Below are 17,501 nucleotides of genomic sequence, written 5' to 3'. Positions count from 1 at the left end.
TCTCGTGTCCTGGTGACTGGATCGCTGTCCTTTTCAGCACCACCGACAGACTTATTTTTGCGGGCAAAGTGGATGTGGCACGGAACTAACCATAGCCAGGTAGGCTACAATCTTTAATGCATCTGTTTGATCTAACGACAAAGCTGTCTGGCAATTATTTTTATTGTTTGCAATTTTATTCAAAATGTGTATTGTACCACACCCTAAACATAGTTCATCTGCTCTCTGACAGCAGGTGCCCGATCTCGTGCACTCCTCTGGATAGCTAATTACGCAACATATTGCATTGCATGATTTTGTAAGGCAAGGGCATAGTGACATTTTTTCTTTGATTGAGAACTTGTTCTTTATCGTGACTTTCTCAAAGAATAAAATCTATCCGTATTATTTGTGAAGAGATTTCATTTGTTAAATATTTGTTTGTGAGTAGGCTATACTAGATCAGCAAATAATCGTTGAATGATGAGAACTTCAAATGTTAAGATCTTTATTTTGTCAGCGAAAGGTTTACACAGTTACACCAATAGAGCTGCCTTCACTCTGTATAATCACTCTGTTAAAGCCTCAGCTATTGCTGAACAACTGGTAGCCTAATTGAACTATATAATGGGGATTGTGGTGCTGCCAAAATTTTGTATAGCTCAGGTATCATATCGTGTGTGATAAAGTAGTTTAAAGCGTTATATTTAGCCCCTAGGTTTCATCTTGTTTAAACAGGCTGGATTAAGGAAAGGAGAGGTTTAGTGGTTAGTGCAAGTGCGATTGCAAGTGTTTGCCAATACTGCTTGATCATGGGTCAGTGAGATGAGCTTTCATTTCAACAGTCTTTGAAGACTTGTTAACAGCCTTGGTAGACAACACGCTCATTCTTTTTGTTGAAAAAGCCTGTGGGTGTTACTTGAGCTGTATACCTATTTTTAGTTCTAGAGCTATTAACCAAATGTTAAATTGGAATTTCTCACTCCGGATCAAAATAGATCTTTGAATAAGGCATGCTGTGATTCTTGACACTCACTCTCTGGGTAGTGGAGTGATAGAAGCTGCTAGAAGTGCTAAATGGAAGTGCAAGGGAAATATGTTTATGCCAGAGTAACATCAAAATTCTGGAAATTTTTGTTATGGCTTCAACTTCCATGTACCAAATGGTGGTTTGCATATAAACAATGCACTTAACATAGAAACACATTCTCCTTTGCTTTTGACTCTACAGACCTCACAGTGATGGCAGCTATCATCTAATGTGTGGAATTAAAGGTATCTACCTGCACATCACCACAAACTTTCATTTTAGCAACTCTGTGCAGATCATCGCCCACATGAATCCAGTCTTTTTGAAAGGCTGCAAGGCCAGGGGTCTGCTTCTGTGGAAAAGGAGTTGAAGTCAGACCACCAGGACTGCCCACCTTTCATTTGCCGCAACTGTATTGGTAATTTCTGAGATAAACACACATATACTGTTCATATATAAACGTGTATATACAGGTTATATAGCCCCCCTTGTGTCAACATGCATAGAGCAGCAGTTTGCTGTGCGCTGCTGCACAGACACTTGTTCCTGTTGATGAGTGTGTGTTTGGGAACTCTGGCCACTACAGAGAAGCCTGAACTACAGACACAGGAGTTTGGCCACTCCATCCGCCTGGATGGTGACATCATCCTCGGAGGGCTCTTCCCTGTGCATGCCCGTGGTGAGCCGGGGCTGGCCTGCGGTGAGCTGAAGAAGGAGAAGGGCATCCACCGACTTGAGGCTATGCTCTTCGCCATCGACCTCATTAACAAAGACCCAGAGCTGCTGCCAAATGTCACACTGGGCGCCCTCATCCTAGACACGTGCTCACGTGACACGTACGCCTTGGAACAGTCCCTAACATTTGTGCAAGCACTCATCGAGAGGGACTCATCTGATGTCCACTGTGCCAATGGTGAGCCGCCCGTCTTCGCTAAGCCAGACAAGGTCGTCGGGGTGATCGGAGCCGCCGCCAGCTCCGTGTCCATCATGGTGGCTAATATTCTGCGGCTGTTTGGGGTGAGTGCTCTTGTGTTAATGGTTTTGTTTGCCTGGTGTTAAATGATCTCTACTTTGTTTGAATAGTTTGTTACAGCCCTTACCTTTCTGGCTGTGTGAAAAGGATCGTTTCATGCCAAATCAACTCAAATCAATTGGACCATAACAAAAAAAGATGTTTGGCTGTATTAAAAACATGTAGACATGTAGATGCATACACAGTGCATAGCCATATTGCCAGTAGAATAGTGTATTTATCTTTGTAATTGTCAGATGGATTGTAAATTAAATATGCACTCAGATGCCGATTCTACAGGTCGGAACACATTTCATCCTGATATCCTCAGCAGGACTGTACTGAAGATGTCCGTGTCCAACACTGCTACAGCAGACAGATGAAAGTTGAATCTAACCCAGTATTAGATTCATGTATGTATGCAAGAATGTGTGTGAGAGTACCTTTGTGCATGGAATGATCCCAAAACAGAAAAAGGACAGTTTGATTATGAAGGCCTACTACTCTCATGCAGTAAGTTGTTTGATTGCTAATGTGTTCAGAGTTGTGTGAGGCCGTGTGAGTTGGTTTACTCGGTCTGTATTCATCATTGCTGTATGATTGACAAAACATTGTATTTACACAGAGAGTCTGGTTCCATGACATCGAGGCTCTAACTGGAATGCAGGTTCCCAGATGTTTACCTAGTTAATATTTCCACTCAGTATCAGATACCATACCAGAAACCATGGCTTTGCATTCCCAGGTAGCACTGTAAAATTACCTTTTTGCTGAAATACAGTGTGCTTTATTGATTCATGCCAGAGGGCATTTGTAATTGAGCTGACTGGTGTTGGCTAAGCTCCACTGAGACATGAGAAGGGGGGGGGGGGGGTGACTCTGGGTTGAAAGTGGTGGAGTATTCCTTCTTTCACTACAAAGACAGACTCGACATATTGCACCTACTGCTTCTGAATTTTCCTGCATTTGTGATTAAATCATGACATGCTTGATGACTATGTGCTCTACCCAACAATATGGTGTTACAATGGAGAATGCTCCTGGTAAGTTGTATTTACTGTTTCATAAGACCGAGCAGTCAGAAATATAATTGAGCTGATAATCAAAGAGCTGTTTAACAGATCAGAACAGTAACAGAGCCACTCTCCTGTCACTAAATCTGAGATAAGAGATAAGACTCACGTTTCCCTAATCAGATTTAATTGGTGTTGGAAGGGAAATACCGCATAAGGGGGCACCGATAAGGGTGCTTATCGCACACCATGACAGTGGGTTCATCTACAGCACCATGTCTCATGAATTATTGAGCACTTGTCATGGTTACCAAAAATAGAGGACTGGTAATGCGCTAAATAATCTCAACAGATACAAGTCTGATCTGATCTGTTCTCTCCATCAATAATAGCAATCAATTATTCATCAACTAAGAGGTGCGTATAAATGGGAGTAGATCTCAATCTCCAATGCAATTTTATAGCCAGATCCATCTCAGGTTATAGCTATCACACAGTTGACAGACAATGTCAGAGGAACCAAGAAGATTCAGTAAATGTGGTTGGAAGTGGATGGAATTAAACATTAAAATTAAGAGCCCATTGACACACATGAATTATCCATTCACCAAATGCAAAGCGATCAGGACTGAAACTGGCAGGCAACACCTTACGGGTGCAGATCCTAAAAGTGTGAGGTTATGGAATGCACCACTTTTCTTTGTCTTTCACTTTTGTTTTGTAAAATGATGGATCTTACAGAGGAATCTGAATACGACTTTAAAGCATGAGATAAGCTGAAGGTTTAGTGAAAAAGAAAATACGAGAGGCTTTTCACTGACAAAGCAAGTAAATGTGTTCTACAGTATCAGAGGAAATGCGAGTGAGAAGCACTGATCAATAGTTAAACTCAAGAGGTCCATGGTGCCATCTAATGTCTGTACAAAACAGTTGTTTGTCACCCTTTGGTCAGTCTGCAGTCCGGTCCATGGAGCAGTAGATCACTCTCAGTCTCGCATTGCCAGCTTGAGTGTGTCTCTGTGAGTTGTCAGGTCGGCTAAATGTGATGTCTGGATTTGCATGCAAAATTAATCATGCCCTCAAGGCAGTATCCCCTGAGCCCTCCTCCCCCTGGAGGATCCACTAATGAGATCCAAAACCTGCTTTAATCGTCTGAGCTCACCGTAAGATATTACCACAGTTAAATAACACCGCACCTCCAGTAGGGGAGGATAACATATGCACAGCATCGCTTTCCATCTCACCAGATCGGTCGATTGTGGAAGCCTTGGAGTCTGTGTGCATACATGAGCAGGGCTCTTTCTTTTACAGTCAGTTGATACTATGCATTTTTTCAAGTGCTGTCATGCCCTGGTAAGCCTCTGTGGCCAATCCACATATTTACCTTGTGTTCTGATCAGGAAGGGTGACAGCTTTCACAAAGCCTGGGGAGATAACATCTGCTTCTTCACTCACACCCTTTTTGCCAAGGCAGCAGAAAATCTGAAAACCAAACCATCGCTACGCACACATACACACACACACACACACACACACACACACACAGACACGGACAGGACAGGTAAATTGGATGTTTCTGAGGAGAAACATGTCAGAATGCAACTTGCCGATTCTCATGATTAACCAGTTACTGTCAGCAAATAAAAGACATCTCGCATGAAAGGAAATGCTTCTCTGTGTACTTTGAAATTCAGGTTCTCTGTTGTTGATTTACTGAAGGTTTTTTTGGATTTTGTTTTCTATGAAAGGCATGGCCAGCCAATGCTTAATTCAGTTCAGTGGTATGGGAATCTTTGCTGTGAAATCTTAACACAATAGTCCAAAACAAGATTGCTGTAACATTTTAAGCTTAATGAGGAGTATAATTAGAGATGATTAACAGAATTGTATTTACATTCTCATGCAGAAAACATCCCTGCCCGCTCCTGTGATGGAATATATATATATTAGTTAACAATTTTGGATTTGTTAAGGTAAAGGCCAAGGTATATTCCATTTGGGTTATATTCAATGTTCCTCATCCATTTATCCATCTGTCTGTCTACCTATACAGTATTTATCTTTCATTAGTGTTTACTTAACATTGCAATCTGTTCAACTCTCAATAACACTGGGCCTTTATAATAACAAGCATGTTATTTCATATCGGTCACAAGGGACTCCTGAGAAGGACTACCATGCATAATTTAAATTATTTTTCAAAATACTAATACAAAATTAAGTCCTCCATAATTCACATTCTAGACTACATTCTCAAACATCTTTTCTCACTGCACATATTCAAAGATGGTTCTGATCGTCTTCATGGTTCTGATATCAGAACCATGGACAGCGCTTTACTGTGCGTTGTTTAAATGATTTATTAGATTTGAACCATACAGCTCCCCGTATGGTAGCCTACTGTGATGTACCAAAGTTAAAACATTTGTCAAGCTAGTTTGTTTGCTAAATAGTTCAACTTTCGCCATCATTGCATTCATCAGCTTGTCTGCCCATCCCTAAAATAGTGTAAGATATGGATGGATGTCAGAACGTGGCTTTGTAAGAAACAAGTCAGTATTTTATTGCCTAGTAAAGGTAAGCTTAAAGTTTAATTATTTTAACCAAAGCGTGGGAAATGTATGTGCACCTACTTGGTGCACATACAATGTAAAGACGTTTGCACCAAGAATAAAACAAATCGTTTGAATGGATTTCGAGAAAATAACATATAGCCTAATTTCCCTTTGCGCAGATATAAGTGCCCTGATGTACCCTGTGCCTCTGATGTTTGGAACAGAGCTGTAATTGAGAAGTAGCTGTTCATTGCTGGCATGCTGCCAATCATCGGAATGTCCGTGTTTTATTACTCAGTAGCTGCTGGTGGTTGGCAGTCATGTGAGAGAAAGGCAGACCTTTGTTACTTACTGCTGAGTTACTTAGCATCTGAATGACCTAGGTGCCATCTGTTATTCTTCATGTATATATCTTATATATATATATAAATTATAGTGTTTCATCAAAGTGAAATAGTTGATTGTATATTACAATGGCACACGTTTCGACACATTTGTGAGTGTAGTTCTATGGGCTGAATGCCAGTCAATGGATATCATAAATCTAAGACTAGCGGCGATCAAAGAAACAAATGACGCATAGCGTGATGCCAGTTGTTACATTGCGAAGGCTTTTCCAGAGTGTCATATTAATGAACTATTGAAACCGAGATAAGTTTAACAGTTACATGCTTCAACAGTCCCATGTTAGCATGATGTTGTACTTTGACAAATATGTTGTGCTTTTGTTAACATGAAGCTTTTATGACATATTCATGAATTGTTTGTCAATTATTAAGGATTTTCACTGTTTTTTTTTAAAATGTATTATTCATACATGTCTTCATTTTTAACAGTCTATGTGTTTTTGCCACTCAGAAGAACACTTGATAGTGTTCTGAGTTAGTCCTTGATTTTATGGAAATATTGTGCTTGTGTGGTGATGATCAAACATGACCTTAACATCCCATCTTCAAACGGAGTCTCATCAAATATTCACTTGCTGAAAATCGCTAATGTGAAAGTGATGCCTTTTGCCTCTGGCCAACAGAAAATCGAATGAGGGTTGCCCACTATAATTTCCATTCTGTACTGACAACAGGGTGGTGCAGTGGTGGCATTGGCCTGGTTGATATGTAGGTTTATTAATAATGGATATGATTTTAGCTATGAATCTCACTTTCATAGGATTAGTGAAATGATAGACCCCCTGTGACACACCGGACTAGTGGACTGTAAGGGAATTTAGGAAGTTAGTTACGGATTTGAACCCAGGAAGCTCTTCTTTTGCTTCAGACAAAATAACCCTGCTTTCAAATGCAAAACCATGGCATTGATAACTGCTTCATAGTGCTTTGTATATGTCATAGCATTGATAACTGCATCATAGTGCTTTGTATTGACATTGACACAGTCCTTGACATTTCTTTCATGGTAAATGTTTGTTCTGAAGCAATGAGGTGTAAATGGGAAATAGGTGAAGAACAAATGATCCTTGAAGTTCAGCCCCCCCCCCCCCCCCCCCTTCTGGAAGATGATGCATCTGTTGAAAGATGTGCTTTCACTGTATCTGTATATTAATGTGTAACTGACAGTAATGTTACTGTTTCACATGCCAATGAATAAAACAGACTCACTCAGAGAGAGTGCCGAGGGCAGCGTCTGTTCAGGGATCTGCCCCAGGGTCCAGTGGAGACATTGTTCTTAGCCTGTGTGAGCTCAAAGCCCATCAGAGGGACGATGAGACTACAGGCTTTTGAACTGTCCACTAGATGAATAGTGACACTTACCTGACACCAGAGATAAAGAAAAAACTCCATCCAAGCGCTTTATTGACAGATCAGCATATGGGGCAGTCAGAAATAGCTGTCTTGTTCAGATGGGACACTTTCAGTTTTAAGAAATCTTCCTTCAATAAACCTTTTGTGGATGGAAAAACATTTGACCAAATTAGTGTATAATCCTAATTTCAGTGTGTCAATATGTGTCAAGGTGGTCTTTTAGTTCCCTGCTAAGATCATCATATAATCATGATAGCAGTCTGATATGGGCTTTTGGTCTGTGACAGCAAAACAGACAAACAACAGCATGTATACTGTGCCTCTATTGGTCCTCAAGTAGCAACGGTTTAAATGTGCTACAAAAGCACAGATCAGGAGCCACCATCTTGTTGTCAGTGCTCTGTCAGTCATCAGCTCTAGCTGAGTTCTGTTTTCTATCAGTAGCACTTCAGAGATGTGAAATGACTGGAGTTGATACCTTTATGATATGCATCCTGCATTGAGTGAAAAGACAAAGTGAGATCGTGAGCGACATTTCTCTCCATTATTGCATTCTTACATAAGTTGTAGGCTACTGAAAAACAAGTCATTGACATGCATGCTATACAGTGGATAAAGTGAACATTGTTCAAAAATGGCTCAGATCTAACCAGGACTTAGGTAGGGATTTGGTATTTCAAAAAACAAGACATTCTGGTATTAGCCTAGATATTCCAGAAATGTGGTAGATGTGTGAATATGCCTTCATGCATATCTTACAATAAACTGTCAATGTTTAATAAGTGATCATTTGCTATTACACAATAGTTCAGGAAGGAAATTATTTGTTTAGAAAGATGAAAGAGGACAGAGGAAGGTAGAGAAACTGGGATTTCCGTGTAAGAACTTACCATCTGGGTCTTGCTCATGCAGCGTAGACACCATGTCTATGGCTGGCAGTGACAGCTGTAGCTCCCTACAGTTTTTCCATATGAGTAATTTGCAAGTGATGGACACAACAGTCTTGTGTAACACAGTTTTGTTCCATGAGTGGTTGCCAGATAATGTTCTTTTTAATTGCGCTGCCATATTTCATGCACATCTCTCCTGTCCAGATGCAGCCTTTGTAAATGCCAGCCAAATGCCACAGGTATCCATTCAGATGAACTCTATGAGCATTTTATTTTTTTACTCACTTAGTAGATGACGATACAATAAAGCAGTTCTTATAGCAGTTTGAGTTTCTGTCTAGTAGGAATGCTTGTACACAGCTAATTGATTGGCCTGCTAGTTTTGATTTAATTGAATCACTCAGTCAAAGCATTGACACCATGAATTCTCAGGTCGGCCTTAATGATGTACTTGGCTTGTGCACCACTTCTCGATGCTGTGCAAATTTTCATTGTCTTTTTTTTAACATGTATTTGCTTCCAGCCAGCACCTACTGTATTGCTTTTAAAGCATCCACGGTTGTGTTTGTTTTAAAATGCGGTGTGTTCAGGCACATTGTCACAATCTTGCCGTTATGTTGAGGCAGCGGGAAGCTGTTACGTGACTGACCAACACAAACCTGGTGTGACGCCTGTTATTTTGAGGTTGCATTATTTGGATGAGGCCATGTGCCTACATACTGTAGACAGGTGCACAATGTGTGGACTCTCTGCTTGTTACACATACATGGACATGGAACAGCACACAAATGCTTGAAAATGAATCTTTCACCATGTGTACAAGATATATGCAGTTTGCACTCGTGAATGGGTTTTGGGTGCAGCATGCAGTAAACCAATCAGGGTGTCTTCTCCCATTGGCTTTAAATATCAAGTGTGCCTGCACCTTGGTGGATGGCTATTGTATTCCATGCACTGTGAGTGAGCACTTGGCCATGATGAAGCACCCAAATGCCAGTGTGCCACAATGCAAGTCCTAAGGTTCCCCCTGAGATACCCCAGAACGTTGCAGTAGAACTCGCCGTTTACAGCCTGACCCTGGGGATCGTGTGAATTACCTGAACTGTGGCATGTTGGAATTTGGACCAGGTCCAGTCAGATCCCATTTAGCATTAAAATTATGGAATGAGATGAAATACTCATGAAATACTCATCTGACACAATTTTTCAACGGTGTGTTGGTAGAAGCAGTATTCAGTACAACACTGGTAGGATGAAAAGATGGGGGATTCTATTTCTCCAGTGCTGCAGCATGATGTATCTTTGAAATGAAGAAAGATAGGCAAAGTAAATATTAAATCAAATGCACATTCGGCATAAATCTATCACCATTATGCCCCCATAGGCGAGTTTATTTCTCTATCACATTTCATACTCAGACCATTCAATATGCTATACGTCAAGAGGATCATCCAAAGGCAAAATAAACCCCAGAGTATAAAACAAAAGATGGTAAGAAAATATGCCGTTAAAAGAATTGAAATGAAAAGATAAAGAAAATTACATAATTAAAGTACCAAGTACATAAAGTAAAGAAGTGATATATGATTACAGTTGATGCAAGAATACAGTGCAAGTGCTACTTTTGGTGCATATCTAAGATCTTCCAACAGGCTGCAGCTCAGCTACACAGCCTATACATCGTACTGACTCCAGTGGGGTATTTAATGTCTCTAAAAGTGTAAGTACCGATACTTGCCTTTATCTCCTTATTGGCCATATTACAATCAGATGTGCTGGCAGAGCACTGCTTTGATCCCCCTGCAGATCTGTGGAAATGGCCTACGGCATGCAAATCTGACTTTATTATGAGAGGCTTTCTATTGGCTCTTTTCTTATGCTTAATGCACTTGAAAATATCCATATGATATGAATCCAACACCAAACTCATATGGCAAGTGCTTGCACTTCACTCATAATCGCTGTGAAGCTAAAAAGAATCAGCATCGCAAAACTAGTTTAACAAAAACCATTTCAACTTGAATATTTAAAAAGGCACAGATACAGACAGGTGTTTTTAATCATACTGACCTATAATTCCAAATGACATGCCAGATGTAACTTGGAAAACTTGATCTTGAGAGAGCAGTTCTTATGTTATACTTTATTCTACCGTCTCAGCAGTGCCAGACTTGGGAGGCTTTAAGTGTGAGAGACTAAGTGTGAGACACCCAGAAACAGTTGGTGGTCTCCTGGCGCTGACTCTCCTCAACCATCAGCACTTTCTCTTTTCTAATGAGATACCCTGTCGGTCAGCTGTCACACGGCCTTGTTCTCCTTAACTTACAATTATACCTCTGCTGAAGCATCTCCTTGTTATTACTCCAAGCGGATTCTAGGTAATTAGTGAGTGCTCGTTGGTGCTCGTTCTGAAGCTATTTTCTTTCTGTTCCAGAAACCTTGTTCTCCAGAAAATAAGTAATCAAACATCTTTAGTCCATTCTAGTGCACTGACAGCTAATTGTTCTTTGTCTGAATTGCATCAAGGTTAGTATTTTAGGAACAAAGTATCTGTTCTTGTCTGAAACCAGTTAATGCTGCACCCTATGGTCAAATGCACACACAGCCAAATTCATTTGAAGGTCTTGTGAATAAACTGCTTGTGTGCCTAAATGTGCGCACATGCATGTTATGTATAAATCACAGACGTTCATGGAAATGTGCCAATCTGAATGAAATCAAATATCTACCCTGTGAAGGGCCTTCATGAGATCCTAGCATTTTAAAAGACTGCCTTATGATGAGAAAAGTACAAAAAAAAAAGCAATTGCATAAACTTAATGATAATGTATAACCAATGATAAGGGTCATGATGGCAGTATGGGTGCAGTCAGTCATGCCGTCGGGAACATCACTGATGCTGTGCGGTTCCCTATTCCATATGTGCCTGACTGCCTGGACAGAGGAGAGAGAAGCTCAAACAAGTACTGCAGTTTGAAAAACGGATGTATCCATCAGCACAATATCTGGTCTCTGGTGAACATGGTCCACATGATCAGCATAGTCTCTGGAGAATAGCCTTGCTATTGCTACACTAGTTTGGTGGTAGCAATTAATCAGAGCATTAAGAGGCTTTATAAAGCTAGTTCTGCTAAAAATACTGCTTTTAATTCTACTATGGTTGCTAATACTGCTTCATATTCATATACCTCATAATAGTAACAAAACAACAATCAATATTTATTATTCTGATCCAGATTATTCTGTATGTTGCTATTGGCATACCAGCAATTCAGTTGAAGGGAAGAAAGTTTGAGTGTGAGTTTGTAATTATAATTCTGAGTTTGTCTTCATAACCATGGTACATTTTGCCTCTAAGAGCATTTTATAAATGATGCCCCAGACGAGCAGTGGTTCTAGCATGTCACCAACCCAATAACTCTCTCAGATTGGCTGACTTGGCAGCCAGTTTGAAGGCAGTTTGTCATACTGCTTCATGAATATTCAGACTCTTTGCCTTTCATACTCATTAGTTTACTTTGATATCAGATATCAGATTATTATGTAGTCTTCATTTTTCCATAGTTTGGTAGCGGTACAGACCTTGCTTTAACTGTAACTAGTCATGCATACAGATTTAGTTCACAGTTCAAACTAAAACCAGCTCAGCAATGAAGTCATAACAGTAGGCTACTCCTCTATTCTATTACCAACCAGTCAAGTCACAGATAACCCATACAGTACAGTGAAAATCAATGGTTGAACAAATAGGCAACATTTTAAAATGTTAGGCAACTTATTAGGCAACTTATTTTGCTCTGATAAGCCAGAATGCTAAACAGTATTTTCTACCAGTAAATGTTTAAATTAGTTTACCTGGCAGTTTTTGCAGACGTTTTTAGAACACAGGATTCAAGTTCCTGATAATTACATTTTTCTAAATTTGCTAAGATATGTAGCTTCTTTCTTCAACTTCAACACCACCCAAAGACTGTCATGCAAGGAGCTGAAATGCAGTGTTGTAGACTGAAGTGTGTAGACCACCTGAAAGTGTGAATCCAAAAATAGTGTGCAAGTGATAATTCTCACCTAAGTGATGAGCAAAAGTGTTACAGTGTTGGGTGCTGGTGTCTCTCCAGTTGTGCTCTTCTCAATGCATGCTTAGTTAATGCTCAAACTGGGGTGAAGATGCTGTCCTATTCTGAAAGACCCAACTGGTTTGAATTGAGCGTATATTTTATAGATTTGTTCATCCTGAAATACTGTTTCATCACCTATCAACTGACCCAGACTGTATTAATTATGCTTAACGGTTAACCTGTAAGATAATACAGTCTGACACCAACGCAAGCCAGAGTGGAAATACCACAGAAAGTCAGCATGTTGTCGTCAGGTGGATGGTATATTACAAGAGCAACTGTCAATTAGTATTATACACATCCTGTAAGTTATTGTGTTGGTGACCTGAATTCAGTATCTCAAGCATCTTATGGCCTTCATTATTGTAGATACTTTTAACAAGCCGTGCTTGTTTTATAAATGTGGTATAATTCTAACCAAAGAATATATGAGTATGGCTCATCATCACAGCTAAATTTCCGAGTTCACTTTTGAGCAAAAGAATTGAGCCAAGAAACTTTATGGCTGTGATCTCTCCTGTTTTAGCCTCTGGCTCCCAGTATGTTTTAGAGTAGATTTCTTCAAGGTATGTATTTCTTAGCTCTTCAGGGGTCCTGAGTTCACATTATTTTGTGTCGTAGGCAGTGTAGTGGGGATTTTTAAAGTGGGGGGACGCTATTTTAATGACATCATTGCAAAAATTGTCACACTCGCACCTCCACATACAGTGGAGTAGGCCAGGCCATTGTTACCAGCTTTCGTGAACATGAATTCAAAATGAATTAATAAAAAAAACAATTACATTACATGGATTAGCTTCCAAATGAAGCCTAATGTCTTCACCCAAACTACACTTTTCCAACAAAGTCTATGAAAATGGTTATTTTGTTGTAGCCTGGCTTCATTCATTACCACACGTGAACCATGGCAATCACAAGCAGGATTTACACGCATTCAACACGCTGTGTGGGCAGCCTACCTGCTTTCTGCAAAACACAAAAGAAGGAATTGCAACAGTGGACCATGAAGATGCTGGCTAGATTCGGATACAGGCAGTTGTATAATCGATGGTTTTTTAGCCACTTTCGGGTAACGTGGAACGACGAGCTGCGTAGTTTTGAATGTATTTGTGCATGGTGGAGTGCTACAGCATGACGGTCATTCTTGTAACAAATTGTATAACAAAGAGGCCTAATTGGAGACGTTTGCGTGATGCATTGTTATCACTGGTAACAACACTTGTTATATTAATAAATGCATATTAAAATGCTCAAAACAATGCTCCAAGAAGTGGTGGGACGGCGTTCCCCCGCGTCCAACGCTCACTACACTCCTGTAGGTTACTCTGGGGAAGTGTTTTATGGGTAATGAATCCATGGCCTTGGTGTTTTCTATACCTACCCTGCCAGTTGACATACAGGTCTATGGTGGGGAAAAAAGGAAAAGTCGTAGGAAATGCCCAACATAAAGATATCAGGTGAATCTCAGGCCTACACAAGCACATCATATCCCCTTCTGTAAAGTTTCCTCCCTTCATTCATTTCTTATATCATATTAAATCATTATTCCTAAGTATATTTGTGTATGAACATAGAAGGTGTTCATCTGAGCTGTATACGACCACACAACTCTGTTTTTCTGTAATGATGTTCTATTCAGCCAGTGTGTGTTCTTTCATCTGCAGCATCTCCCCTGATTGCCACATTCCTGTTACGCATGAGCGCACTGAAAAGCCTTTACAGACACAGTTGATACATCAATTATTTTTGTCCAGACTTTGTAAAGGCTTTCAAGGACATGGACTGAAAGGCTACAGTTAAAGACTTATAGGCTCAGTAAATACTGAGGAAGATAAACAGTTGCATTAATGTGGTGAATACTGTTAAAAAGCCAACCATAGTAAAGTAATGACTCAAAAGGCATGAAGTATGCCAGTTTTAACAGAGCTGTATTCCAACCTTAATGTAATTTTACATGCTGGACTTCTTTAAAATGGAGAACTACTATAGCAGGGGTGTCAAACCAGATCAGGCCTGCCAGCAGGTTTCATACAGCCCCCAAGATGTTTTGGGTAGTAAGGGAAAATTAGAAAGCAAAGATATTCACATCCAGCTGTCTTCAACAATTTGTAATAAGCAATTCTGTGATAAATGTATTAAACCTAGCACTACAAACCATCCTCAGAAAGGAAGAGGCCAAAAAACATACATGGAAGTAGGGTGTTTCGAGAGAGAAAGAGCAGGATATGATGTCAGTAGATGATTTGTACTTCTTTGCTCATAAGTGGGTATAGTAAAGGAGTATATCATCAAACAACAATCTGATACCAATGCAGAGAAAGGAAAATGACCATGACGGTCCCCACGAGGTCTCATTCCAACAAATCCGGCCCACTGCCTAATATGAGTTTGACACCCATGATCTAGAGGTAGTTACTCCCGCCACACACACACACACACACACACACACACACACATTGCTGGCTGCTGGTGCTGACTGTGGGTGTAGCGTGGTGTGCAGAGCTGCCAGGTCCTGGGTGGCACATCTGTATGGGTGGCTGGGCTTGGTCTGTGTCTGTCTGTGAATGACAATAAACGGTGCCTGTGGAGCCTCAGGGGACGTGTTGGCCTTTTGCTGAGGAGAAATCCATCAGTCTGTCAACTGCTCTCAGGGGACCATTACCCAGGTAGCCTCCTGGCCTGGGCTGCTTTCCTCCCCTGTCTGTTCTGTACAAGCTAAGCCAGACGTGGTGTACTTGTACAGTGATCTCAGATTACATTAGACATGAAAATATTCTGTTAGATGCGTTTGAATGACACTTCCTGAGGCTAACTTCTTTTCCCTTATGTACCAATATGGAGGCAGGAGGCAGTCGACTCTTACAGCCTCTCTTTCTTTCGATAGATTCCTCAGATTAGCTACGCCTCTACTGCTCCAGAGCTGAGTGACGACGCTCGCTACGACTTCTTCTCTCGTGTGGTACCACCTGACACCTTCCAAGCACAGGCCATGTTGGACATCGTCATGGCGATGGGATGGAACTATGTGTCCACGCTGGCATCGGAGGGCTCTTATGGTGAGAGTGGCGTGGAGGCCTTCATTCAGATCTCACGGGAATCAGGTGGGTGCAGAGTGCAGCTCTAGAATTCTGTGATGCAATGCAAATTTTGTGACAAGATTGTACAGACTGGAGGGTGACACTTTAGCATCACAATTGCATTTCAGGAAACCAGCATTTGTCCTGTTAGTGAGCAGGAAAGTACACACAGCCAGACTGTTTGGATTATGAGATGCAAACCCTAAAATTATTTGGAGCTTGAATAGCACATAAGATAGCAAAACATTGCTGTCATGGTACATTAGTGTACATTTACACTAATGTGCCAAGTAAACCAAACTGTTAAGTTTAGAGTTCACAACTGACTGAATGTACTTGCAAGTTTACGTGGACGTAATATTGTTTAGGGTTTGGGCCTTTCTGTTTGCTGTTAGAGGTGTTCTCCATGGGATAGTTATAAATAGGCTCGCTCAGTTCCTCGCTCTCACAGTGATTTGTCCCAATACAATTAGAGCTGGGCCAATCGCAGTCACATCACAAAGTGATTTATCTCTGAAGACTGAAATTGAGGTGTGTGTGTTATCGAGAGAGTGAAGGAGAGGAAGGGAGGGTGAGGACAGAGGAATAGAGATACTACAACAATCTATTTTATAAAGTACTTATATATTTATTTCCCATATTGCAACATTAAGATTACGACTCAATTACACCTCCACATATTTTTCATGCATAAACAGATCAAGCCAGATGATGGGTGTCTGAACTTGTACCATATCCTTCACTTCTGAAGTCTAAGTAGATGTGTAGGCTTAGCACATTAATTATGTTGTAATTGGGATTTTAAATGAATATGTCTATTGAGACATAAACAGCTGTGCATAGCATTCTCAGACTCATTATACCTCCATGTTACGACAAACAGTAGTAGGTTTATTGATGTACTGTAAGACTATAGGGGGCTGTTCATGTTAGGCTGACTGCAGGCAACCAATCAAACACACCAAGTCATTGGTTGATGTCCCCCAGACTGGACAGACTAGTTGTGTATTACAAGTATATAGCGCTTGTCTTTTGTATTTGTTGACGTGTTACCACTACTAATGTAACACAAACTAAAAAACTCAATCATCCGTAGCTGCAAACTACTGTTTCTTTATTTTAGGCTGTGCTATAAATGGAGTACCAAGTTAAAGGATCTCTGCAACATTTTGGAAGCTGGTCAGAAATGTGACTAGCATGAGTCAGGGATGATGGTCCACAAATGGCCACCTGATTGAAGGAAATACAGAGAAAATGGATAGACCTGCTGGGCCAATGAGTTGTAAATGCCAGTCTCTGCTCTGGGAATCCTTCAGTCGGGAGGAGGCAGCTGAGGTCTGTCCCCAGCCATCCCCTGTAGCCGCCATAAGCTGTCTGGCTTACAATCAATTATCCACACCTGCTACATTACAGCAGCCTGCCACAGAGTATTATCCATCTCCTCAGGGGATCAGAGCAGCCCATCCTCACATCCCCACTGCTTACCTAGTGCTAAAATGTTTAAATAGGCTCTAGTTTGGCAAACCATATAAATGAAGCATTGGCCATGACAGGACATTAAGCAAGGCTGAGGAGTCACACATATTGATTTAATTAGTTGTAGTGGATTAAACTGGCATTAGCATAATGCCAATGAACACAACTTTACTGTTTTGCCTTCAATCTCAAATGTAAGTTTTTTTTGTCTTTTAACTATTGTCACTAACACAATATTACAGTAAATTCTTAATACACACTTGAAGTTTTGAAGGTTATATTTTTCATAAGCTGATTTTTCAATTACATGATGTTGTACCCTGCTGAGTGACAGCAGCTACCATCGCTTCTTTCTGAGCAAATCCTCTGTCTTAATTTTCAAACTCTGACAAGCAACAAAAAGAAGATGGAATGTATAGGCTAATAGATAGGCAGGTTTTCTCAAAAGAATGGTCTCCATTGATTTGTCAAGACAACTAAATTGAAATGAGGAGCAGCACAGCATAGTACAGCATCAGAGGAAAGTGTTTGAAATTGAAGTCTGAACTCTGCGAGATTTGATAACATAATGATAGTATGTCATGATGGAGA

General features: G+C 40.5%; 1 protein-coding gene across 1 annotated transcript in view; it reads left to right on the top strand.

Annotated features, from left to right (window-relative positions):
* Positions 1 to 1,750: 1,750 nt before the first annotated feature.
* grm8b (glutamate receptor, metabotropic 8b) overlaps positions 1,751 to 17,501 on the top strand; it is a 52,090-nt gene continuing 36,339 nt past the window's right edge. The window contains exons 1-2 of the mRNA XM_076264492.1: positions 1,751 to 2,026; positions 15,242 to 15,458. Of these exons, the coding sequence (XP_076120607.1) occupies positions 1,751 to 2,026; positions 15,242 to 15,458 (493 nt within the window). The remainder of the gene's footprint in view (positions 2,027 to 15,241; positions 15,459 to 17,501) is intronic.

The sequence above is a fragment of the Alosa pseudoharengus genome, unplaced genomic scaffold (genome assembly GCF_046254945.1).
Source record: "Alosa pseudoharengus isolate Yale_2024_CS ecotype anadromous, Long Island Sound unplaced genomic scaffold, YU_APseudo_1.1 YU_APseudo_1.1_scf_10, whole genome shotgun sequence".
Classification (NCBI taxonomy): domain Eukaryota; kingdom Metazoa; phylum Chordata; class Actinopteri; order Clupeiformes; family Clupeidae; genus Alosa; species Alosa pseudoharengus.
The sequence above is the reverse complement of the archived record's forward strand: the minus strand, read 5'-3'. Positions and strand labels throughout refer to the sequence as shown.